Source organism: Mustela erminea, chromosome 20 (assembly GCF_009829155.1).
Source record: "Mustela erminea isolate mMusErm1 chromosome 20, mMusErm1.Pri, whole genome shotgun sequence".
Lineage (NCBI taxonomy): Eukaryota > Metazoa > Chordata > Mammalia > Carnivora > Mustelidae > Mustela > Mustela erminea.
The window spans coordinates 6,630,370-6,656,043 of record NC_045633.1 but is presented as its reverse complement, the minus strand read 5'-3'; the positions used below and the strand labels follow the sequence as shown (position 1 = coordinate 6,656,043).

The 25,674-nt window shown below is 39.1% G+C and overlaps 1 protein-coding gene across 9 annotated transcripts in view; it reads right to left on the bottom strand.

Annotated features, from left to right (window-relative positions):
- The window catches only part of TNRC6A (trinucleotide repeat containing adaptor 6A), a 100,941-nt gene that overhangs the window by 50,581 nt on the left and 24,686 nt on the right, over window positions 1–25,674 (bottom strand). For all 9 annotated transcript variants that reach the window (XR_004281998.1, XM_032328434.1, XM_032328432.1 and 6 more), the window contains 2 exons: window positions 24,325–24,412; window positions 16,283–16,304 (listed from right to left, as the gene is read on the bottom strand). Coding sequence is in view for 8 of the 9 variants with exons in the window: in XM_032328434.1 (XP_032184325.1) it covers window positions 16,283–16,304; window positions 24,325–24,412 (110 nt within the window). In the remaining variant the exon portion in view is untranslated. The remainder of the gene's footprint in view (window positions 1–16,282; window positions 16,305–24,324; window positions 24,413–25,674) is intronic.

The window sequence follows — 25,674 nt, the reverse complement described above, 5'->3', positions numbered from 1 at the left end:
CGGTACCTCTGCTCCCTCATCTGTAAAACAGGGGTAAGTATTAATACCTCTACCAAGTAGGGTTGTTGTGAGGTTTTAACAAGATAATGGATGTAAAGAACTGAGAACAGGACTTGGGACCTGGCACCTGGCTACCACTCAATAAATGTTAGTGACCACTACTGCCATCTAGATTAAAAAAGAGGAGTAAGGATGACCCTCAGGTTACTGGTCTGGAATGTGGTAGACAGTGGTACCATTTACCAAACAGGAAACAGAAGACAAAAACTAAGTTTGGGAAACACGTCAGAGAGAATGAGTGTAGTGAGTTTAGTTTTTAATGTGTTAGGTTTGTTGTTACTATAGGACAGCAATTCTCAAACATTTTGGTCTCAAGACCCCTTTGCATTTTTAAAAGTTAGAATACCAAAAAAGCTTCTGTTTATGTGGGCTACAATTATATTTACCATATTAGATATCTAAACAGGGAAATTAAAAATATATTAATTGGTTAAAAAAAAAACCTCTTACATGAATGACTATATATTTTCTGAACTAACTATATTCCAAAACAAAAAACCAGTGAAAAGTATACAATGTTTCACATTCTTCTCAATTTCTTTAATATCTGGCTTAACAGAAAAGTACATTTTCACATCTGCCTCTGCATCCAATTTGTTTTAACATCCACATTATGGAACTTCTAGAAACCACTATGTACCCATGAGAAAAAGAGTGAATAAGACAAAGTCTTCCAATCATTACGAAAATAGCCTGACCTTGTTGATCTCATGACAGTTTCAGGCAGCCTCTTAAGAGTCTTCAGATAAACTCTGAAAACCACTGATATGGGATACCCATGCATAGAATGCAACTGAATGTACGGTTGTAAAGTTCAGTAGAAGTATGAACTAAAAATATAAATTTAGGATTCATCATACAGGTGGAAAAGTCAGGAGAGTAGAATGAGAAAAAATGTCAAGACCAAAAGGATGGGTTCCCATGTAGAGAGAAGAGAAGGAAAGGCGAGTGTAAGTTAGGACTGCCAGGGAGGCACGAGAGAAGGGGTCATTTATTTTAGAAAATGGTCTATCTACTCAAGCAGGGATTTCTTCCTCAAATTCTCCCTGTCCCCAATAGATTATCTCCTTCATAGAATTCAAACACATCCTAATCATCTACAATGTCCCTCCTGTGATTTCGGCCCTCCATCAATACACTCTTGCAAAAGCCTGCCGATGGTCTCCTTGGCTTGCATCTTCACATCCCCTTCCCCCAATTTTCACCCCCTCCCCAAAACCTATCATCTCTCTGCCCAAGTTATCTGTATCACTAAAGTAACATCAGAAATCATCTAAAATTCTTGGCATGGGGCGCCTGGGTGGCTCTGTTGGTTAAGCCACCGTCTTTGGCTCAGGTAATGATCCTGGAGTCCTAGAATAGAGCCCCCTATCAGGCTTCCCCTGCTCTGCAGGGAGCCTGCTTCTCCCTCTCCCTCTGCCTCCAAACTCCCCCTGCTTGTGCTCTCTCTCTCTCTTTTGCTCTCGCCCTCTGTCAAATAAATAAATATTTTAATAAACAAATAAATAAATAAAGTCCTTGGCATGGCCAGATTCATATCCTGTTACATTTCCTTCTCTCCCACACCAAGTGTCTGCAACACTCCAAAAGATACCATTCTTTTTTGTGATGCTCTTTGTGCCTAAAATGCCTTGATGTCTTTCTTGCACATCTTTCTATCCAGCTTTCCCAGGAAACAACTAATCATCACCCACCCCCAACCTAGGTTCTGCTAATCTTAAAAGCATTTTATGACAAGCAATTTCCCCTCCTCTATTCCCATAAAACCCTTCTTAATGCATCCCTTCCACTGCACCTGCTTACTTTAAGTGCTGGCTTTTCCCTTCTCCTTCTCTTTATCACTGGCATTCCCAGCACCAAATACAACAAATGGCCAAGAACTGCTAGCTGAATGAACAACTGAAGAACTATCAGCATATGATAGGGTGAAACACTGTGCAACACTGACATTTAAGAAGTGGACTAATTAAGAACCAGTAAAAAAGAGAGAGAAAAATCAAGAGATGTATAAAGAATAAGGAAGATGATGGTAGCTGGTCAGTATGTTGCTGAATAACTCAGTGGTTACAGATCTCTGCGCAGGAGAGAAAAAAAAAAAAAAAATCCAGAGCCAGCATCTGGAGAACAGGTTCATTCAATATGGTTGTTAATCTGGGAAGATAACCTTATCAGCCATAACATGATACATATCGTCCATAACACCAGAAAAGTATTTTGAAGGAATTTCATTCAGTCAGTACAAAACATGCATAGGCACTAATAACTTTTTTATGTTACTTTTTTTGCCAGACTGTGACCCAACTGGTCTTTCGCAATTTAAAGCTGATGGGCAAAACTTGCATAGGCCCAGGAATAAACAATTTAAAAAATTATTTAGAATAGAGAAATTACCTGTGCAAAGAATTTAAACCAACATTTTCCTAAATCATGCTCCAAATCAAGACTTCCCACTTTGCAAAACAACAGAAGAACCAATATTACAATTAGATTATTAACTTTTGCTACTTTCATGTATTTGATATTCCTTATGTATAAACATTCTATTATTCTGTAAACCTGAAGCTGTTAAAAAAAAAATAGTCTATTCATTGCGGGGTAGGGGAGGAGCAACTGTCTTATGTTACGGTAAAAAAATCAAGCTTAGATAATTTAATATCTCAAATCCTAAATATACCAAATTCTCGATTCGTAAATTTTTAAATTTACTGTTATTAAAATTTAATACTTATTTTAATCTTTAATATAACATTTAAAAATGCCATTTAAATAAGTTTATCTCAGAAAACAGTAAATGAGTAAACTCTATTATCTAAAAGTTCAACAGAAACAACAGTTTAAATATAAAGTAGCCATTAACATCCTGAATTACACTACTTAATACCTCAAGCCTTTCCTTTTTTTGTATCTTTCCACCAGAGTCTGTAACTTAGCTTTGTGTAAGAGTTTTCATATTGGCTACATTGCAAATCTCCTAGAAATATTGGCTTAAGTATCAGTATAGTATACAAAAATATCATTTTAAGATATGATTTCATTTTAAGAGAATGAAACATTAAACTGCCCTCCAAAAAAATAAAAACCGTATACAGATTTGTGTTTAAATTCTTAAAAGAAATGAAACAGTTGAAATTACCAGTTCAAAATAATACAATACGCATCCATGAATACACTTTTTAAGTGCTTTTTAAGACTGCTTTAGGCAAACTTTAAATTTACCTAAAGTAACTATTTGTAATCTCAGTATGTATACAGGAAAAACAAAACCATCATGTTAAGCTCTTTGAAGGCAAATGTTGAGTACCTGGCGAAAGCTCCTCAGTTGGAAAATGTTACTCTCACATAAAAGCAAAAGTACAGGATTTTTCTAAGTATTTATTTTTTTAAGATTTTATTTATTTCACAGAGGGAGACACAGCAAGAGAGGTAACACAAGCAGGAAGAGTGGGAGAGGGAGAAGGTGGCTTCCCACTGAGCAGGGAGCCTGCTGAGGGGCTAGCTCCAAGGACCCTGGGATCAAGACCTGAGCCAAAGGCAGATGCTTAACAACTAAGCCACCCAGGCGCCCCAGTATTTATTTTTACTAAGAGAAAATTTCCTACCTTCTCAAACAAACATGAGTAGGTGTAATCAACAAGATAAAAATGTACTAAAGCAATTTAGTAACAAGCCAGAGTTTCCAGAAAATAAAAGGCAACATTTCTAGCTGTCAATAATTAGTTTAAATTCCAAATGCTTGCTTGGTACTTCAGAAAATCCTTACCATTGCTCAAATGGTATTTTAAAAAATAAAAGTCATCTATAAACATTCTTTAAAATCTTCATCACAGAGAATGATTTTATGCTCTTAAAAGCCACAACTTAACTTCTGGAAGAAAAGCTAATATCCTACAAACTAGTATATTTAAACTGTAACTGCATTTCAGGCCAACACCACAGAAAAGATTTGTCGTTCCTACCTACAGTTAAGGTTTCCAGTAAGTAATTATAATCTCCTTAAGCCTAAACTCTCAAATCAATCATTCTAGCTGCCCTGCTCAAACAATAAGGTAGTTTTCAATAGTCTTCACTTTAAAGAATCTGCTTCATGATCAGAGTTAGAGCAAACAAGTATGGGTGAAATCAGTTCTTCCAGCCTTCCTGATTAATAGCAGCCGAGTCACACCAGGGCAGTTTCAAAAAGCACAAACCTGATGAAAACTTCAAGCAGATTAGAAAATTCTCTATACCAAGAAATTCCAAAGAAGGGGGCTTCCAACTTCTGTTGCTTTCCAACTCCACAGCTTTCCGCAGAAAATGGAGGAAAGGTACAATGTCACTTCACTGCTATGGAAGTACTGCTCGCCAACTTCCCCTGTATTTGAGGCCCATTAACTCAAATTCCATCGCCTTATATTTTAAGAGGGACAGGAGGGGAAAGAAGAAGCCAGAATAATGGTTAAACAATGCAAAGACCATTGTATTCAATTAAAATTGAGCCTACAAATCAAATTTATTTAAAACTTGGCCAAACATTGTACTACTATAAAAATCCTCTTCTTACTCATTAATAAGCATCCTGGATGATTTATAATTCCCCTTTATGATATACATTCCCTGTCCTATACTAACTTAATTCATTCTGGAAGGCTGAAGGGCACTGAAGGGCACAGAAGGGGCAAGTCTGGCTTTTAAGGTGATACACATAGAGGCAATGCTAGAATTTTCACTGTGGACAAACAGCTGCAGTTTTAAGTGCCACTAGTCAACCTGGAAAATACTCAAATGCTTGTCAATCCATTAACTTCTGCTAATCCTTAGCAAGTTGAACTAAATCGGTATTTGATAATGTGAAAAACAACACTTAAAAGCTAATATGAAATATAACACACCATATTTATACTTTTAACAGGTACAAAAAAAATCTTAATATTTTGGTTAAAACATTCCTAAAGTAAGGAAAAGTAACACATACCAAGGTATCATAAACAACTGATTCAAAATTAAATACTGAACTTTAAATATTACACTGAATTCATTTAATATTATTTTTACATTTTTTTCAATTCATTTAATTTTAATTCACTTCACAAATCATCCAGAAATGGGAAGCATACCTTTTCCTGGGTCTTAGGGAAGCATCTATCTCCAATCCCTCAGGGAACTCAACTTCCTACTCAAACATTCCCAAATCAAATTACTAACACAAAGAGATACACAGCTGATTTACCTCAATACAATCTTCTACTCTCCAGCAAAATGCCTGAGTAATCTGTTCTAAAGTACAGACCTTCTCTAACTGCTGGAGGATATCCACACAATATTCACAGCATGGTATTTCCAAGATGTGTAGTTAATCTACCCATCGAATCTTGTCCAAATATGTGAGACTAAGAACATTATGATGATAAAAGATACAGTTTTCAAGCAGAGGTACATGCTTTATAAGAAAATAAGTCAGACTACCCTGCCATCTCTTTCAGAACTTAGCATTTTAGAGGTGATTCTTAAATTTGTTTTATTATAACTGCTAGGGGGATATTTGTTAAGAAAAAAAAAAAAAAAAGACTCTTCAGCCTCATAGATTTACTAAATCAGAATCTGTATTTCTTCAAACAAGGGTCATACGTGGTTGTCACATCTAAGTAAATCTGGAAAACCGTTCTGACCGATACTGCCGCTACATGTAGAGAGCTTTGGACTTCCATTAGTGACTTTAAAAAAAAAAAAAAAAAAAGACCTTAAAAGTTATGCAATAAAGGAAATGTCCTCACTCACTGAAGATAATAAATTATTTAGGAAATACAGGACAGTTAATTTTTTTTAATTAGAAAAAATATAAAGTTCAGGGCGCCTGGGTGGCTCAGTTGGGTAAGTGTCCAACTCTTGATTTAGGCTCAGTTCGTGATCTCAGGGTCATGAGATCAAGCCTCAGTCAGGTGGATTCTCTCTCTGCCCCACTGTTACCCCCCACTTATGTGCTCTCTCTCTCTCTTAAAAGAAAGAAAGAAAGAAAGAAAGAAAGAAAGAAAGAAAGAAAATAAAGTTCAGATAAATCAAACAGTTAATAAAAAGCTTTTAGAAAAGATGGGCAAAAATTTTTCTAAATCTGGATAAATGGTAGATTTTCCCAGTGTAACTCAGTCAAGTAATCAGTGAGTAAAAAATTGTTAAGTTTGACCAAATAAAATTATACAATACTGCTTATTTTTGCAAGGGGGTGTGTGTGTGTGTTTATTCCAAACTAAAAGGCAAACTAGAAAAATATCTGTCCTTTAGAACAAATTAAAGGGATCCATTCTCTCTCCTTTCCCACTGTCTACCCCAATTTTCCCTAAATGAAGGACAAGAGGTACTGTTTTGGGATAAGGCCCTTAAAGCTAATTCAGGGAAACATTCCACAGAGTCACTAGAGTTTAGGGTCAGAGTTTAACCTAAGAGTACAACGGTTATTTAATTTTGCTTTTCTTGCTCTGAAATATATATTTGCATCCTCTGCATATATACCCCTTTGCGGAGTCTACTATTGGGCAAAATTTAGGTATTTCTGCCTGATACCTCAACTTCAGAACAAGTTCAAACGTATGATATAATCCATAATTTTGGAAATATTTGCATCAAATATATGAGACAGAATGCTAATAAGTTTATTATACAAAAAGCTCATGTAGGTGCTCCTGGGTGGCTCAGTGTTAATCCGCACTCTGCCTTCGGCTCAGGTCATGATCCCAGGGTCCTGGGATCGAGCCCAGCACTAGGCTCTCTGCTTGGCAGGGTGCCTGCTTTCCCCTCTTTCTCTCTCTCTGCCTGCCTCTCTGCCTACTAATGATGTCTCTCTGTCTGTCAAATAAATGAATAAAATATTTAAAAAGAAGAAGAAAAAAAAAAGCTCATGTAAACTGGTAACAAAAGGCCCAGGAAATAAATGGGTTAAGAACAAGAATGGGAAATTCATAAAATTAAAAAGGCACAAGTAATTAAACATACGATATTCCATTTTACCAATAAATATAGATCAAAGCACTAAAATACCAATTTGGGCCTGCCAAATTTATAAAGATAATAGACCCCATTCACATGCTGCAAGACCTATTCCTTGCACTACGGCAGATGCTGCACTGTGATTCACCCATGGTGGGTTGGGCTCTACTTTAATGAGAGGAAAAACCAAATCACCGTCTGGGTGAAGAGGAACTCTGAAGTGACTGGGGACACTGCTCATATGTCCAGTTGAGGCTGAAAGGTTGCTAGGATACTGCACAACCACAAGGTTGGAAATTCAAATTCACTAAATATTAGCTAGATGCCAGGCACTCTGATACCACTTTAGCCTCATGATTCTATAAATTTAAAATATTATTTCCATTTTACAGATGAGGCGGTTAAGGCTTAGAAGAAGGCTGCCCATGATCAAATATCTAGTAAATGGCAGAGCTTGAGTTTAAAACCAAACTAGGCCCCCAAACCAATGTTCCTCCTAGTATAAATTAAGTTTCCCCTTACTTATAAGAGCAAAATCAAACTCTCCAAAAATAGGGAAGTCACTAATTATAGCATCGTCACTCTGAAAGCTGCAAATCAAAACTTTCTATAATAAGATGTCTATACTCAGCATTTACTAGTCTCCGGTTCTGAGATTTATGTTCTATATTATTTCATTCCCACAACATCAAGTAGCCTGAATTATCTCCTTTCCACAGCATCGAACTGAGGCGTGGAGGTTAAAGAACTTGCCCAAGGTCACAGAAACAAGAGCTGTAAAGGCACTATTCAAATCCAATGCTATCTGACTCAGAAGCCTGGACTTTTAACACTATGCTGTGTTTATGCTAGAATTCCATGATTATCATCTTCAGTAGAAGATTCAATACTTTTCGCTTCAGGCCAAATGCTTTCTTTCCAGCTGCTTTTATCCAGTGCATTTTCAATGAGGCTGTAGCAGAGAGAGCGCTCTCAGTACTGTTCTGAAGCACAGATACTACTCTTACTAGAACTGAAGAACATAAAAGTGCAAAGCAGAATATACACTGGGTTATTTCCTAGTCTGGAGTTTTCTCTTACCTGGTTATAGCTGATGAAGCTATTCTTGCTAATCTCTCCTGACTTCTCCAAAATTTAAACCAGAGGACTCCTGATTTGTTTTTTTTTTTTTGTTTTTTTGAAGGTGTGTTTGTTCCTCAGTAGATTTTTTTTTTTTTTAAAGATTTTATTTATTTGACAGAGAGATAGACAGCACAAGTAGGCAGAGCGGCAGGCAGAGGGAAAGGGAGAAGCAGGCTCACTGCTGAGCAGGGAGCCAGTGTGGGGCTCAATGCCACAGCCCTAGGATCATTGCTGGAGCTGAAGGCAGACACTTAACTGACTGAACCACTTTGGATGCCCGATTTGTTTTCTTTGAAACTGAAGACCTAACTGCTACCAAGGCAGAATCTCAGGGCTTAGGACACAACCCTAGGATACTTCCACAAGTCTCCAACAACTATGGAGTCTATCGTCCCTGAATCTACTTTCCAACAATAGTTTGCTTTGCTGACTGCACTGATGTCTGCTTTTCTATTTCACCGTCTCTGCCCCACCAGAGCTGCATCAAAAACATATGAAGTTACAAAATCTTTCACTGCTGGTATTTAGAAGCAAACACAATAATTTGTTGGTATTTAGACGCAAACACAACTACATATGCTAGAAATAAAATGGCCCTGATCTTACCAGCATAAAGGAGTCCTCAGCATCCTTCACTGCCTCGCTGAGTATATAAATTTAGATTTATATATAAATCAACACAAATTGTTTTCCTTTCTCAATAGAAGGAAAGGAAAAATAGTGACTTTGATATACCTAAACCTCTACTATTTCCCTTGGAAGCAGAAGGCCATTTCTCCCCCTACTGTTAGTGCTGAGCTACAAAGAGAGTTACAAAGCTCAAAGACACCTTCCATAGGAAGAAAGATGTTTGCCATTAGTAAATTCTACATCAGCAAGAAACTCTGCTTCTCCTTCCAAGAGGTCAGCACACATCTGCCCTCACAATTTCTCATAAAGTGAACGTACTATGATGGCCACATTTGGTATCAGAACCTAGGCTGCCCAGTTATTACTTAATACCTGCCCATAACACAAGAGTCATGACTCTATTCTATATTATGGAGAAAAACACTGCCTAGAAGGCCCAGTTCTAACAGAACTTCCCTACCTGTGTGACAGAGTCACAGGCGGGCTATGAGGCAGACAGCCTCAGAAGCTGATGCTCAGCCTCAGCCACAGTAGCCCCTTCTCTTTCCCTAACAGCCCCCAAAAAGGCCGGTTCCTACATGAGCCATTATGTGAACAGTGTCAGGTAACACACTTCCAGTCACATCTGTTTAGGCCTCAGTTTCTCCTCTGAAAATTTATGCAGCACAGGAATTCTTTGTCAAGCTACCAACATTCCTGAATTTCATTATTACAGGATTGTGACTGAGAGACTTAAGACTTCATGAAGTAAAAAGCTGAGACCACAGGTAAATATATTTACTGCTCCTAAAGTAAAACGAAAAGATGAAGCATAGTTGGGACATGGACTTGGGAGTTGGTTTCGTTCTTGCACAACAGTGCGTGAAACAGGGTCGGCAAACAATAATTATTTCATGAATGTTAAACAAACAAACGAAAAACAAGGACACTTTATGGATCCCAACTTTGGAAGAAAGGATTGCCTGACAATTATTTTTTATTTATCTTTGTTTCCCAAGATGACCTCATGAGCCTGCACAACACAGCGGATACTGGCAGTGACGATGAAAAGAAAGCGGAAGACTGCTTACTTACTAATACGAAGGGAACAAACTAAATGCTTTCTTCCTTTGACTCTAACAGTCATTTATTTCAGTCCCATCCCCACAGCTGAACTGTGTCCTCTGCCTTTCCCAGCTTTCTCAGTCAGTAAGCTTACTGAAGGTAGGGCCTCACTTTTGCCCGTGCTCCTCAGAAGGTACTTCTTCCCTCCTTCTGAAGATGGCACGAAACGGAGGCAATGTGGGTTTGGTCAGTCTCTTTACATCTCCCTGAAAGAGGTGGAGCAAGGTATTTCAAACTTCATTAGTTTTGCTCCAAAAAGGGACGGGTTGTAACTGCGTACAGGTCTGATGCCAGGAGGAAGCTTTTAGAAAATCACCTTCTTGCTTGGTCCTCAAAATTCCTATTATTCTTTTTCATCAACAAATATGAAGCAAACAGTTTCAGAGCTTTCTCTAATGATTCCTGAAAAGCCAACCACTTTACACATTGCAGTTGTCAGATGCTCCCTGATTCACAAAATTACGCTGGTGATACAATTTTTTATTTCTTTGTGCTTGGGGAAGTACCATAAAACCTGTTAAAAGATCCTTCTGGGCATCTTTTTAAAACATGCACTGTTTTAGTTCACTCACTGAGTATTATTAAAGCACTAGCGCAGCCTTCCGACTTTGTTTTGCATGTAAATACAGGGCTGTTTTCAAGGAGAAAGTAGTAGAGCCCACTAGAGTTAGTCATCAAATCCTGGCTCAGCCACTCACCAGCTGCATAACCAAAAGGCAAATGATTTTTCTTAGCCTCAATTTCACTTCTAAATGTGAGGATACTATCTCCTTTCATAAGGATGCTGAAGGGATTAGATGCAGGCTTATATTGTTCTAGTACACACTGATGAAGGCCTACTCCCATATTAGTTTTTAAATATCCTACACTTCACGAAGCCTCAGAGTTCCCAGTCTGCCACCCTGGTCCTTCTAAGTCCCACACATTTCCCAAAATTCAAGAGCTAAAAGATTACTCTTAGCATATGAAACTTTTAGGACCCTGCTCCAGTATGTGTTCTGAACCACTGGTAACCATTCATTATTAGTGATTAAATATTTAGAATATTCCCCTTGATTAGATTAAGTATATATAAAGCAGCGCCTGATACACAGTAGGTGCTCAAAGTTAGTCATCAGGATGTCTCCGATACGATTTCACATGCCGTGACTTAACAGCTTTTGAATATTTTGATCACCCCCCAGGAGCAATGGAGCTAAGCAATAAAATCATGTTCGACAAAAAAAAATTGTGGGGACCTGGGTGGCGCAGTCAGTCGGGTATCTGACTCTTGATTTCAGCTCAGGTCACGATCTCAGGGTCATGGTATCGAATCCCGTGTCTGGCTCCACACTCAGCGCAGAGTCTGCTTGGGATTCTCTCTCCCTCTCCCTCTGCCCTCTCCCACTGGTTGTTGTTCTCTCTCTCTCTCAAATAAATAAAATAAATCTTTGAAAAAAAATTGTGAGGCTAGAACTGAGAAAGAATTTAAAAAAAAAAAAAAAAAAAACTGAGCAAGAATAATGGCTTCCAAATGTGGCAAGGAACAAAAATGTGTTTTAAATGCTGACTCAATTTTCATTAAGAATTTTTAATTAGTCCAGAAAGAGAATAGCAGCAATAAGCTATGCTACCCCATGGGATTACCAGAAAATAAAAAAAACCTTTATCCACGATTCTCTATTCCTGTTTCCAGCTCCGCCTCCTTCCACCTGTCCGCAGGGCTCTGGGGTTTGTTATTCTGTGGGATATAACCTGCTTATAAAATCACCTGAAGAGGGGCACCTGGGTGGCTCAGTGGGTTAAAGCCTCTGCCTTCAGCTCAAGTCATGACCGCAGGGTTCTGGGATCGAGCCCCTCATCGGGCTCTCTGCTCAGCATCCCTGCCTGCTTCCTCCCGTCTCTCTCTCTCTACCTGCCTCTATGCCTACCTGTGATCTCTGTCTGTTGAATAAATAAATAAAATCTCAAATAAATAAATAAATAAATAAATAGAATCACCTGAAGAAAGCACTAGCGTGAGAAAGAGGAAATGGGGGGAAGGGGAAGGGAGTGAAATGGTGAATAAGAGAGAGAGAGAGAGAGGGGGGCATTAGCTGTCAAAAATTAACAGTGCTTATTCTTTTGCAAGGAATGTATAATGAGAATGTTTCCAAAACAAGTCAGTGTCAGAGCTGAAAAGCAGTTTTTGAAAAATTACTTTACTTTTTATTTATTTATTTTTAAAGATTTTATTTATTTATTTCACAGAGATACAGCAAGAGTGAAAACACAAGCAGGGAGAGTGGGAGAGTTAGCAGGCTTCCCACTGAGCAGGGAGCCCTATTTGGGGCTCGATCCCAGGACCCTAGGATCATGACCTGAGCGGAAGGCAGATGCTTAACGACTGAGCCACCCAGGTGCCCCGAAAAATTACTTTTCTTAATCAAGTTCCCAAAGGCATTCTGAAGAGAGAATATTAACTCCTTCTCTTCCTTTACATTATGTAAGGCCATAGGACATCTTAAAATGTATCCATCTATTCCTATACCTCACCATAAATTTTTCAGCATTTCACTCCCCTGCTGTTTCAAGGAGATATTAATACATATTTTAAAGCATTTCAAATATTCAAACATTCAAATATGCATGCTCCTTAACAGTTTTTCACAGTTCAAGTCACAAGGTAAGAATAAAACTTTCAAGAATTGCATTCTGTCTCGCATTATGCTGGTCCACATTTTCATTAGATGAGTTATGAATCCACTGTACCAGGAAATAAACATCAACTTGTCTCCATGTATGAAAGTTGGTCAAGAACTTAATTTATAAGGGGCGCCTGAGTGGCGCAGTGGGTTTAGCCTCTACCTTCAGCTCAGGTCATGATCTCAGGGTCCTGGGATCAAGCCCCGCCATCAGGCTCTCTGCTCAGCAGGGAGCCTGCTTCCTCCTCTCTCTCTGTCTGCCTCTCTGCCTGCTTGTGATCTCTGTCAAATAAATAAATAAAATCTTAAAAAAAAAAAAAAAAGAATTTAATTTATGATACTTTACAAGATCCCAACTTTTACACAAACTGTCTTACCACTGGGCGGAAGCAACATTAGTGTTATTTAACCAAAAATGGCAGTAGCCTTAGAAAGAACGGCTCATTTACGCAGAATTCATAGAGGGTGCTGCAGCCTAACTAGTCACGCTCAGTCTGAACCCTAAGATGGAGACTCCTGACAATCACAAAGACTCTAATAAAAATTCAAAATTCAGTCCCCCAGTCACAGCAGCCCTGTTTCCTTCAAGTACTTGACAGCCAGAAGTTACCAGATCCGGGCCTGATAGAGACTCTACTACAGAAGGACAAAAAGTGATGTGGACCGTAAAAACTGCATGAGAAACTGCAATTCTTGGTTACGCAGAATCTCCTGATTGGTAAATGCTGCCAATGGGAAACGAAAAGGGTAACCAACACACTGTGTGGAGACAGAGGAGACTGAGGAGAAGGACAACTAGATGCATCTGCGTATCTGGTGCTGGATTTTAGAAATGAGTTAACAGAAGACAGGGAAATCTTAATAAAGTCTGAAGTTCCATTAATACCAATATCAGTTTCTTAGTTTTGACAAAGGTGCCACAGAAATGCAAGATGTCAGTCATGGGAAAACTGAGTGAGGTGTATATGGGAAAACTCCCTACTACCTTTTCAACTTTTCTGTAAGTCATAAATTATTCCAAAACCAAACATTCAGTAAACCTAATGACTGTGTGTGCCAAACCTGTCCCACAAATTTCCAGTTTGTAATCTCTAATCACCATGAACCCCAAATATAACACAGACATTATACACGGCACAAAAATAAATACATTTTCATACACCAGAATAATGTGGCCAATCACGGAACTGCCATCGAAAAGGGTGGAGTAAAACAGCTGTCAAAGCAACAATACATTTTGAAGTGACTTTCAAACATTTAAGTAACCTAACATTCTCAGAACTCTGTCAAGTTTAAAATTAGGAAGATTCAAATACATTCATATTTTATGTACGGATGTAAAAGGATGATTTACATTCGGAAAGGATATAAACAGCAGGCATTCAAAGATCATGCTGGAGAAACAAACACCCACGAGCCAGTCGAAACTCTAAGATGGACTATAATCAAGTGGCCCAAATTTAAGATCCATCATAACATCCTAAGAAATCGGGAAGGGAGAATCCATGGCCATTGGAGTGATCCATCAGAAGATGAGCTCTGTGAGGTCTGGAAAGCCTAAAAGGCCTCCCTGGCTAAGAAAAAGAGACAGAAATAGGGATGAACACGAAACAGATGAGAATGCTCTGAAAAGTATAAAGGAGTGAGGGACAACAGGCTGGTTAGATCACAGGAGGTCAGATTAAAGAGGGCCTTGAAAGCCAAGCAGAGGAGTTTGGTCTTGAAGCAGAGCAAAGGGACAACTTAACATCCCTGTAGAGGGGAGTGGTGTGTGAAAACTGAGCTTGAAGAAGATGAAATTTGGTCATGTTCCAACAAATTAATTTGGCAATGTTGCCCCCTACATCATTCCACTCCCCTATAACTTTCTTACGCGTCCAGATTCAAAGCCACATTTGAACTCTGATTCCCCCTCTGATCTCACCAGTTGCAATCCTGTGAATTCTAGACCTCCTACATCTTCCATCCGTCTCCTACCCCTGCTGCCAAGACCTCAGTTCAAATCGTCTTTACCCTTTCTATTCCCCCACTTCCCTCTCTGGTGCTGCACTCTGTTGGTGAACGCTAGACAGTACTGACAAAGAAGCTCCTAAGGCATAGCTTATACCTGTGACCTTTGCTGGCTCACCACTCTTTTTCTACAACTCAAACTGGTAGTTTATTTATTTTGATTCCAGTATAGTTCACGCACAGTGTTACACGAGTTTCAAGTGTATAATATAGTGATTCACCAATTTCATACATTACCCAGGCTGGCTCCCTTCTCTCTAACCAGTATGAAGCCCAACGATATCCTCCCACTCCAAGCCTACATTCTGTCCCTTCCCCCCAACATCTCCGCACTTATTCTCTGAATATTCCCTCTTCTTGTCCACCTGCTTCCTCTGCCCAGAGAGTGCCTTCCCTCTCTTTGCTCCATCTTTCAGCCAACACTTTCATCCACAGTGTCTGACAGCTTTTAAAAAAGAACAAAAAACGAACCCATGTCACTCTTCTGCTTAAACTCTTCAGTGGCTTCTAGCTACCTAAAACACAGAAGTCGAAGTTCCTTAGTACACAGAGCATATAAGGCCTTCTCTTGACCTAACCCCTTCTTATCTCTTCAGAAAAACCCTTCTACCCCATCCATTCATTGCTGGATATTTAAAGCTCTAGGACTATCCACTGCAAATACCACCACATTATTTCTTGTCTCTGTACCTTCAATCGTGCTGATTGATCCCTCTGCCATTTCCTCTCTTATTGGATTGGCTGTTTCATCTTTTAAGATTCATAATCTCAAGGAGATTTTCCTTAACCCCCTGTGTCAAATAAGCTACTCGTTACTCCTCTGTGTTCCAGGACAACAACGGCATTTCTACCTGAAGCAAATCATATTACACTATACTGCGTTTAGGTGTTTCCCTCTACTGCCACTTTCTCCAGTAAAATATAAGATAAGACTGTTCTTGTTCACTCTTAGACACTTGCAGCTAATAAATGTTACTTTAACAAACGCTGACCTCAAATAAAATCAGGCAGTACTGAGCTGCATTTCTCAACCAAATGCAGAGGTCGTACTTCTGATATAGCTACACGTGAAAATTCATGATCTTCAAGCCTAACAAGTTTAGCATCTGAGAGCCCTACACCTTTCATTACCAGGTAGTCAACTCTTGAGAGGGTGAAGAATTCCTGATTCAGGATCTGAGAGGAATGATGTTCCTGGTTCCTTAGCAACCTGAAGGCTCCTGCTTGACGGGTACTGGGAGCTGGCAAAATGACTGGCAAAATGACCATCAGGTTAGCAATCTACTATTCTCAGGAATTAAATATAGAGTGGGTATCACGGTCTGCCTCCAGGAAGGAGTGGGGGACAACTGTTTACAGAGACCAAGGAATAAAGCAAGGGATGAGGTAACAGTCCCAGAGATAACCCCAGATAAGAAGACTTTTTTACACAGAAGACTAAGGGAAGGTGCATGTGTTCAAAGACTCAAATCAAGGGAGTATGTCAAGAAGTGGTGTGCATCCCAGGAGACAGTGTAAGGAAGGTCTCAAGGTGGCGTATTTTGAAAGCAGTAATATAGTAAACCATTAACCCCAAGAGATGACTCCAAGGTGTGTCACCGAAGAATTCTGTCCCCACCCCTCTGTTCTTTCACGCTCTTGGCTCTCCCAATCCTGGAGGTGAATAAAAATGCATATCAACAACCTTACTTTAATGAAAAAAAAAAAAAAGATAAAAATAGCTTTAAACAACGTACCTTTGATTTTTTGTTCAGTGGCCTAAAATAAAAACAAACAAACAAAAAACAATGTAAATATGAAACTGAAAGAAATGGATTGTTATGATAAAATGTTAATATATTACTATTATATAAGACATATACACTTTTATTAAATAAGGAATTTGTCATTTAGGTGAACTGCACAGGAAAAGATATGCAAAGAAAGCATGCTTTTCCCACAGATGTGCCCCATTGTCCCTGATACAATGTTTATTAATAAAGAATGTTTGAAATGTTTCTTTAGATACAGATCAGAGAAGACATCATTGAATGACATTTAATAATTAAAAAATGGCACTGCACATTTCTCATTATTTGATTTTTAAATGAATTTCCTATAACTGTCACCTCTAACATTTAATGGATCTATTGAGTTTTGCATAAGTTTAAATGGTTTCAAAAATTCTTATTTCAAATGATAAAAAAAATTAAGTTTTCTGGAAGAAAAGCTGAATATAACCACTTGGCCAAATCAGTAATAAATTTAACTCCTGGAGGTTAGGCTGCTCTTTCAGTTAAACGTAGTTAACTTTTAAGTATTTTTGAATGGGGAAAAAATTTCAAACATATCTGTCACTTCTGACACATCTGATAATTCATTAAAATTACTGTGTTCAGAAGCCAAACTGACGCCAACCCTGCTTTGCCATATTTGCCCCATTGTCCACCGTCTCTGACATAGTAAGAGCAGAGCTGCCTCAAGATACCTCACTCAAACTTCAAGGGCCCCACAAAGAAAGAACAGATTAAAGACAGAGGCCACAAGCATAAATCAACTTTTTAGTTAAGGCCAATTGCATGGGAGTCCTAAAAATAAAAGATAAAGGGACAGGCAGGGAGGTGAGGAAAGACTGAATAATTCGTAGACAATAACCAGGAATTGTTCCTAAGTAAAGATAAAGCTTTCCTTAAGTGCCATGGGGCACAATAATTTTTCTTACTCATATTAAATTACTGTTACCTAAAATAGCATTTATTGAATTTGACCATTATAGAACTAGATGGTGAAGGACTCTATGGCAATTACCCTAATCCTCAAGCCCTACCAAACAATCTTTCCCTAGTGAGCAAGAGTCAGTCCAGACAGTGAGCAACTTTACCAAGTTTTAGAGCACTAGTGTTATGCTAAATAATGGAGGCCCATCTTTTACTTCATATGGATCAAAAATTAAAAAAACAAAAACAAAAACAAAAAAAACTGATGGAAGGACAATGGCAAAAGACCAGATAACTAGCTAGAACACTTATTTTACTTCTGGAGAAATTGTTTTTAAAATCTGATGGTAGATGATCAGTTTTATTAGAGAGACCTTGGTATATGAATACATTATGAGAAGTACCATGGCAAACAATAAAATACATAATTTTCTGAAGCCAAAACATTACAGTACAAAAATTATTTTATATGCTGAAAATCTTTTATTTTTAACTCTTTCCTAGTCTCTTCCACAGTTTACTTCAAATGGAAACTAAGTTACAATACACAGAAGCCTTGATCACAGTATCCCCACGATAGACAGTACTGCTTTCACTGGCCTTAACATAGAGGATATGTAGTCTCCAACTCCTCCAGAAAAACAACTCCAAAACAAGTCCACATTGCTTCAGAACAACAGTCTACTCATTCAGTACTCTGTCATCCACAGAGAATGACACAGAGAAGACATCTAAAGGTGTCTGCCCATCCGAATACTGACGAATATACTGAAGGAATTTAACAGAACCCAAGAGCTTCTGACTGATTAAGAGGAAACAGAACTCAGCAAGTGCCACTTCTTTAAAATAAGGCTTTGTGGGTTGGTCCAGGAACCTAGCATACTACTCAAACTGTTCAAAAGATAATTTTCCTAACAGGATCAGTGATTTTATGAGTGTCTGTCTACACTGTTCAAAATGGCAGCCCTGTCCACATGTGGCTACTGACCCCTGAAGTAAACCGAATCTAAACTGCTTTGTGTAAAATAGCAGTTTTGTACTTTTTGTTACTTAAAAAAGGTAAACTATCATTAATAATATTTGATACTGACTACTTGTTAGAATAGTAATGTTTTATATATATTTGCTTATATAAAATATGTTAAAACTAAGTTCAAATTTCCTTTTTACTTTTACATGACCTTGTCATTCAAACCCTCTGGGTCTCAGTTTCCCCATTCCTCAAATGGGAGTTTTGGGAGATGACTACTTATCATTCAGGGCTATTATGGGGCTCAAGTACAACACAGAAAGATTTTTTCTTTACAGTATTACTCAAATGTGAGATTATCACTGTAGACCCTCTTGTGTAACAGAATTAAAGGATTCTATCACATCTATAAAAATTTTTCCATATTGAGTATCTTTTTCTTAAAAACAAAAACAAAAAACAGAGGCGCCTGGGTGGCTCAGTCGGTGGAGCATCCACCTCTTGATTTCGGGGTCATGAGTCTGAGCCCCATGTTGGGCACAGAGCCTGCTTACTATCAAAAAAAAAAAAAAGAAAGAAAAAGAAAAAAAAAAGCCTGAGCTGTGATTCCACAAGCAACTACTACAACCGCCTCACTTCATGAAGGAAGCTATTAGACAAGTGGCAAACACACAATATGCCACCTTTTCTGTCCGACTCCACACCATTTTCCCCTAAGCTCCCTACGTGTGGGTACCTGACTGCCTAAGAGCTCAGTGTCTGAAGTCGGACTCTGAATCCTGGCTCCACCATTTAACACCTGACGTGACCTTGACTAAAAATAACTTCTCTAAACCAAGTTTCCCCATCTGTAGGACAGGAACAAAAACACCTCCCCCAGAGCTGTTGTGAGCCTAGAAGGATCTAAATCATGAAGAGCTGGGGGGAGAGTGGCCCTTAAGGACCCGCCGGGCACACAGGAAGCACGCAAGAGGTCTTAGCCACTGCGGCTGTCACCAACCGCGATGGCCAGTACCCTGGCTCGGTCCTTTCACCCTAGGAAATGGCCCAACTCAAACACACTCCAGGTTCCCAAGTCCAGTTTTTTTTTTCTCTTTTCCTAATCATCTACCGTATCTTCACAGTGCCAGGTATTACAAACTAACATCAGGAAAAAAGAAGTGATGGCCTACTTTAAATGAGATAATTAGGGGTCAGAAAGCTTTTCTAGGATTTCTTCACAAGCAGCACTCAGCCTAAAACTCAGGCCAGCTATATACAGTGTTGGGTTTTTTTGTTGTTTTTTTTTTTTAAAAAAGGGAACCGAGACCAAGTGGAGACTAGTCAACTGAAATCCTGTGAACACTTGACTGCCCTGCTCTAGGCCTGACTATGTTAACCACCCAGGCTACTGAGAAACTTTCACTCATTGCGCTGCTGAATAGGATCCTCACGACAACATGGACTTTGGGAGACAGGATGACTGACAGGAAGATTTCTGAGAAGGGGACTGAAAGTTGGAGGTTTTCTATAACGTAGTCTCACTTAAACCCAAACTGAGTACATTTAAACCCACAAAGCCTGTAACAATCCCCTCAGCTCCTAACACAGTAACAAAAATAGTCATGAACACTGACTTAAAACATTCTGAACTCTAAAAGATCCCTATTTGTACTGTTGCTTCCCTCCGGCCCCTCAACCATTATATGCTTTCTAGGAACTACAATTACATGCTTAAAGTAAAGGTTATACTAAATTATCCCTCTATAATTAACCTATTTCTCAACCTCCTTTTCCCTTCATTACATTTCTCTCAAGATTCCTTCTACAAATTTCTTCTAAAAACAGAACCTAGAGATTAACAAGCTACTGGTACCTCTGTTGCCCTTTTTTAGTGCAGAAACTACATTCCCATACTGTAACAAATTATTTCGTAAGCCCTGAAATTAGGAGATAAGTAAACAGCCCTCATAGATATGAAATAGAAAGCTTTTCAAAACACAGAACTAAAAATAAAGCCGTCCAGTCATTGATCTCATTGTGAGAGATGTGCCCCGGCTGAAATATAATGAAAAGCCTGTAATTTTCATGTAAAATTTCTTCAAAGAGGAATTTAGATACTTGAAATTTATATTTAAGGAGACAAAAAACTACCAGAGTAAAAAAATTACAATGAGCCTCACTGGGGTCTCATCATTTATAGAAGGAGCTGTGCTACCTGGTTTTTATTTAAAACAGAAAATAACCTGTGATCTGAATATGAATTCCTTAAAAAAATACAAAGTGGCCACTAGGGACCACGCTTCTGTACACACAGAAAAAAGACTTGTTAAATGCCTTACAGAAATTACCACGGTAATATTATTTGTGGCTTTAAAGTTCACCTTTAGGGGACGCCTGGGTGGCTCAGTTGGTTGGGTGGCTCAGTTGGTTAAGCGGCTGCCTTCGGCTCAGGTCATGATCCCAGCGTCCTGGGATCGAGTCCCACACTGGGCTCCTTGCTCGGCAGGGAGCCTGCTTCTCCCTCTGCCTCTGCCTGCCATTCTGTCTGCCTGTGCTCGCTCTCTCTCCCTGACAAATAAATAAAATCTTTAAAAAAAAAAAAAAGTTCACCTTTAGGTTGTGAAAACTAAAGCAGAAAGTATAAAGAATAGACAGGGGCACCCAGCTGGCTCAGTTGGTGGAATGTGCGACTCTGAATCTTGCTGTTGTAAAATCAATCCCTAGATGCAGTGTAGAGATTACTCAAAAACAAAATCTTAAAAAAAAAAAAGTACAAAGGACAACACCATGGCATGGCACCTAATTTTGGAAAAGTGTCGGGCAGGGTGGGTGGTTGGGGTCTAATCAGCTTCCCATCCTATTCCTAGTTCTGTCACCCTGACAAAACCAAACCATGGTTGGCCTCTTCAACTTATTTTAATGCTTGACTTCTTTCTATCTAAAATGAATAGATCAGAACAGATAGTTACCTGAAATATTTTTCAGGAATAAAAATATATAGGTTTTTAACATGTGCATACATTACATGAAACCTGCAGATTGTTTTTACTGTAGTGAGTTTATGTTCCAACATTCATATAAATGGGCCTGCCTACCTGTCTTATGTAGATGTCTGCCACCTACCCGCATACACCTGCTGGCTCCTACTACAGACAAAAAACAAGCTTGAGGAAACTTGTCTTAAAACTCTTGTGACTAACAATCTTTCATATGGGCTGTAAGTGTGCCATCTTGGGATTCTTTCTTGTTTTGTTTTTTTAATAGCTATTTGGTAACAACCTATAGAAATACCAGCTGTCCTTGCTACACCAAAGTGTGTTACTCAAATTCAGTTGTAAGCTGATTATTTGGAATTTGAAGAACACTCTTATTTACAGTAGCAGTCTACTCTACTACACTTAATATTTATTAGAGGCATTAAACTTCCTTTATATTGTGTTCAGTGGCCAGGGTGCCTGGGTGGCTCTGTCAGTTAAGCCTCTGCCTATAGCTCAGGTCATGATCTCAGGGTCAGGGGATGGAGCCCCACAGGCAGCTCCCTGCTCAGCCGAGAGTCTGCTTCTCCTTCTGTCCCTCCCCACCCCAACTTGTGCTTGCTCTCTCTCAAACAAGTAAATAAAATCTTTAAAAAATAAAAAATATATATATTGTGTTCAGTGGTTAAATATTACTGTGTCTACAGGATACACAGGATCTAGCAAAAGAAGAAAACACTCCCCGTTATGCCTAAGCCTCTGTGATGATTCCAGCAGGACATGGTTAAGGTGAGAGACTGGAACCGGGTGAGGCAGAGCTAGAGTGGGAGAGTATAAAAAGCTGTCATTTCAGATCTGGTGCGAGGCTAAATGGCACAAAGTCATCATTCACATGTTAAAGACACTGACTTGGTGAGTCAGAGATTTAGTTATCAGAAAATATAAAGACGAACCTTGGCAATTACAGCCATTATTTGTGTATGTTACAACCTTAAAAAATTTACTCACATCACACATTTTAAAAGTGTAACTTTTAAAGAAATCATTTGAGCAATGACCTCCCTTTCTCAAAACTTTCTAGGTAAATAGGGTAAATCCTAAATAAACAGACTTCATTATATAGTACCTTAGGCTTCTTCTCTAGCCTCTCGCAGACATGCTAACTTTCAAGCTACATACGGAATTCCTTAGAAGCAAGGATCAACCGGCTAACACAACACTCAGATGCTTGCCAAACCACCGTTTCTACATAAAGTACACCTAAGCATCTTCTTCAACAAGTCTCTGAAGTTTCTTAGAAGCTCTCTTCAGTCAGTAAATCGCCTTCACAGCACAGACCAAGAGTTTCATAAGCCTCCCCCAACCTTAACTTACAGAGGATACAATTTTTTCCGCACCACAAATCCCAGCTAAAGACTGATCACACTGCAAAGACCAGCCTGTACCAACATGCCTCTGACAAAGGTCTATGGCATCATCAGTGCCAAAACTCTATACTAGAAACCTATTCTAAACCCTGACTATGACAATGCATCCCTCCCAGTCACTCCTGAGAGCAAGCAAAAGGTTAAATGCTAGGGCCACCTATCACCTCTACCCTTTCCATCGTCCAATGCCCCCCACCTCTCACCCTGTAAATACGTGCTGGTCACGCTGTCAGCTCTGCACTCCAGGAGGAAATTTTCTTTATCCCTTTCTATTCCCTTACCTGGTTAACTCCTCCCAAGATGTACTCCTGTCACTCAATCTGAAATGGAAGCATCAACGGAAGTCACTCTCCCTTCATACTCTCCCAACAAACTCTGTGGGTTCTTGCCAGTCCCTGCACCAGCATCTCAGCCTCTAATTTCTACCTCTTCCAATTCAAGCCCACGTTTTGCTAAGACAAACATTCCCAAGCACAAACTTTTACACCAGTCTACTGAAATGTCTTTGGTGTTTTCCCCAACACTCAATGGCTGAAACCAGGAGAAGAGTCCACAGCCAACACCAATCCTCTGCAGTCTCATCCTCACACTTCTGCCCTCGGCGTCCCACTCCCACCAATCAAAACCCATACTCGTATAAGGCTGTGGGCGCTGGCTGCGGATTTTACTCTGCGTGGAATCCCTTTCTATTCCACTCCTTGTACACTTGGCTAATTTCTACTCTAAGAAAATTTTCCCTTCCGATGGTCCCACTCCAGGCTGAGTCAAGCAGTTCCCTGTCTTCAACAGCTCCCCACCTACCACAGATTTGGACGCTGTGTTTTTCCCTATTAAATAATGTGAAGAAAAGTGTACAGCTATAATACAGCGCCTGGCACATCAGAAGTGTAGGTCAGAAATTAAAGTCAGAACTGCCATTGATACAGAAGTGGAACAGTGATTTCACCGGGTCATTTAGAACATTTTTAAGGTCCTTGAAATGTTGATACAGTAGGAGATGAGTGCCCAGCACTGTCATCAGGATTGTTAATTTATAAAAAAACAAAAACAAAAAAACTTTATAATTATGAACATAATCTTTCCTTTTCTATAATTTGTACTGTTTTGGTTAACAGTTTCTGACAGTGGATGGGGCTAGAGATCTTCTGCAGCAAATTATGTCTTAGGCTTATTTTCAAATATCTTACTGTAAACAGCAAATTCTTGAAATCAGCCCAAGTACTAAACAGAAAGTAGTAGGGAAACTGACACTTTATTTCCTATTACGTGCATTATGTGTATTACATTATCTCGTTTAATTAAATTCTCCTCTGACAAAACATAAGGAAACTAAGGCCCAGAAAAGCTAAACAAAGCTGAAGGACACACCATGTAGCACGCCCTGTGGGAGAGCCAGATTTCAATGCAGCTGCAAATTGCTCGCTCTTCTCACATATAGAGAGATGCATATATTATGAAAACCTAGGAAGAGCTGATTGAAAGATAAAGGCCTGTATAAACCACTTACCTTTGAAAAAACTACCGGCAAGATTAAATAACTATGCATTAAATTGTATATACTTGGCAAAAGTTACTACATACGCATAATCAAAAACATTAAATATTAAAATGAATCTCCACTGAAATTAAAACATTCAATCAAATGCGTTTAAAAACTCCAATTAGAGTAGTTTTCTTTTTAAATCTGTTTAGACCGCTTAACATAGATAGTTGATACATATATACTACCTTCTTTTGAGCAGCTTCCTTCTTTTTCTTGTCGTCTTTTTTCTTTTTCTTTTCTTCCATCAACTGTTCTTCTTCTTGCACTAAATCCCTGAACCACACAGTTGCAATTAACGTTCCCAAAATGTATTAAGAAATAAAAATAATGTTGCATACAGATTCATTTTCACTCTTATTAGAAGACATGACAAATTACTCTATCATTCATCAAAATAAAACCCAGCTTGCAACCTCCATCTAACTCTGGAGACACTACTTAGTACTCTGCTTTAGGAAGTCAAAGTAGCAGAGCTTTGAGCTTCATGTTATGTCATGGAAGACAACCTAAAATTAGCAAATTTTACTCTGGGAAACAAGCTATACTCTCTGATTCTAGAATGTAAACACTGTGTGAGCCAGAGTTACCTTGTTTCTGGCCCCCACTATCAATCAGCAGCTAGTAGCAACGCCTCAGACCTCCCCACCATCCTCTCTGCCCAGGTATCTGGGGTACTGTTGGCTTTCCTTGCCCTAAAAAGCTTTATTAACTATTTTTTAAACACAAGTTATTCATAAAAAGATCATGTAGTTCAGCTTTACTGTAATTTCATAGCCCATAAATATTCCAAACTATTCTTTCAGTACATGGGAATCAATAATACACTCATCATATAAGTTTGTTTCAATTCTTAAAATAACAAATGCTGAAAGTTGTCAACAGAACCCCTGGTTCAGGATTTCAAAATGACAGACAGGCTGAGTAAATGGGTCTGCCTCTTCTTTTCCACTCCACCTCACTGAAATGAAAGGAAACAAGGTAATATACCTCTCTTCCCAGCTGAGGCATAAACAAGAGCAAAGAAAGCTACAACCCAAGAATAAACACGAGAAAAGTCTTGAATGGATGTATGTGCCACCCTCTGGCAGAGCTCTAGAGAGGCTCCAACAGAGCTAGGAGAGCAGAAATAGACACGGAGCAAAAAGACTGCCGAAGGAATACAAAGGCCACAGCTATTCAACTCCTCCTAGCCACTTTCCATCCCTAAGACTACATGGCTACACACAGCAGCTACACTTGAATCCTGCCTAAAACCAAAGAAACACTCTCTAAAGAAACAAAACCTAGGCAGGAGGCAGGCAGGGCTCCTGCAAGAGGTCTGGTGCCCCAGATCAAGTCCTCTTTATTGGAAACTACCACCATTCTCCTCCATCATACCCTAGACTAAACCCTGCCAGTCACCATACTTCTCAGACACAGAACTCAGTCCCAGCCTTTCTGGTCAAGGTAGAGCCTCTAAGGAATGAGGAAACTTCGAAGAAAAGTTAAGAGGAGACTCACTTCAGTTACCTACATTAATAACCCTAGATTCAAGA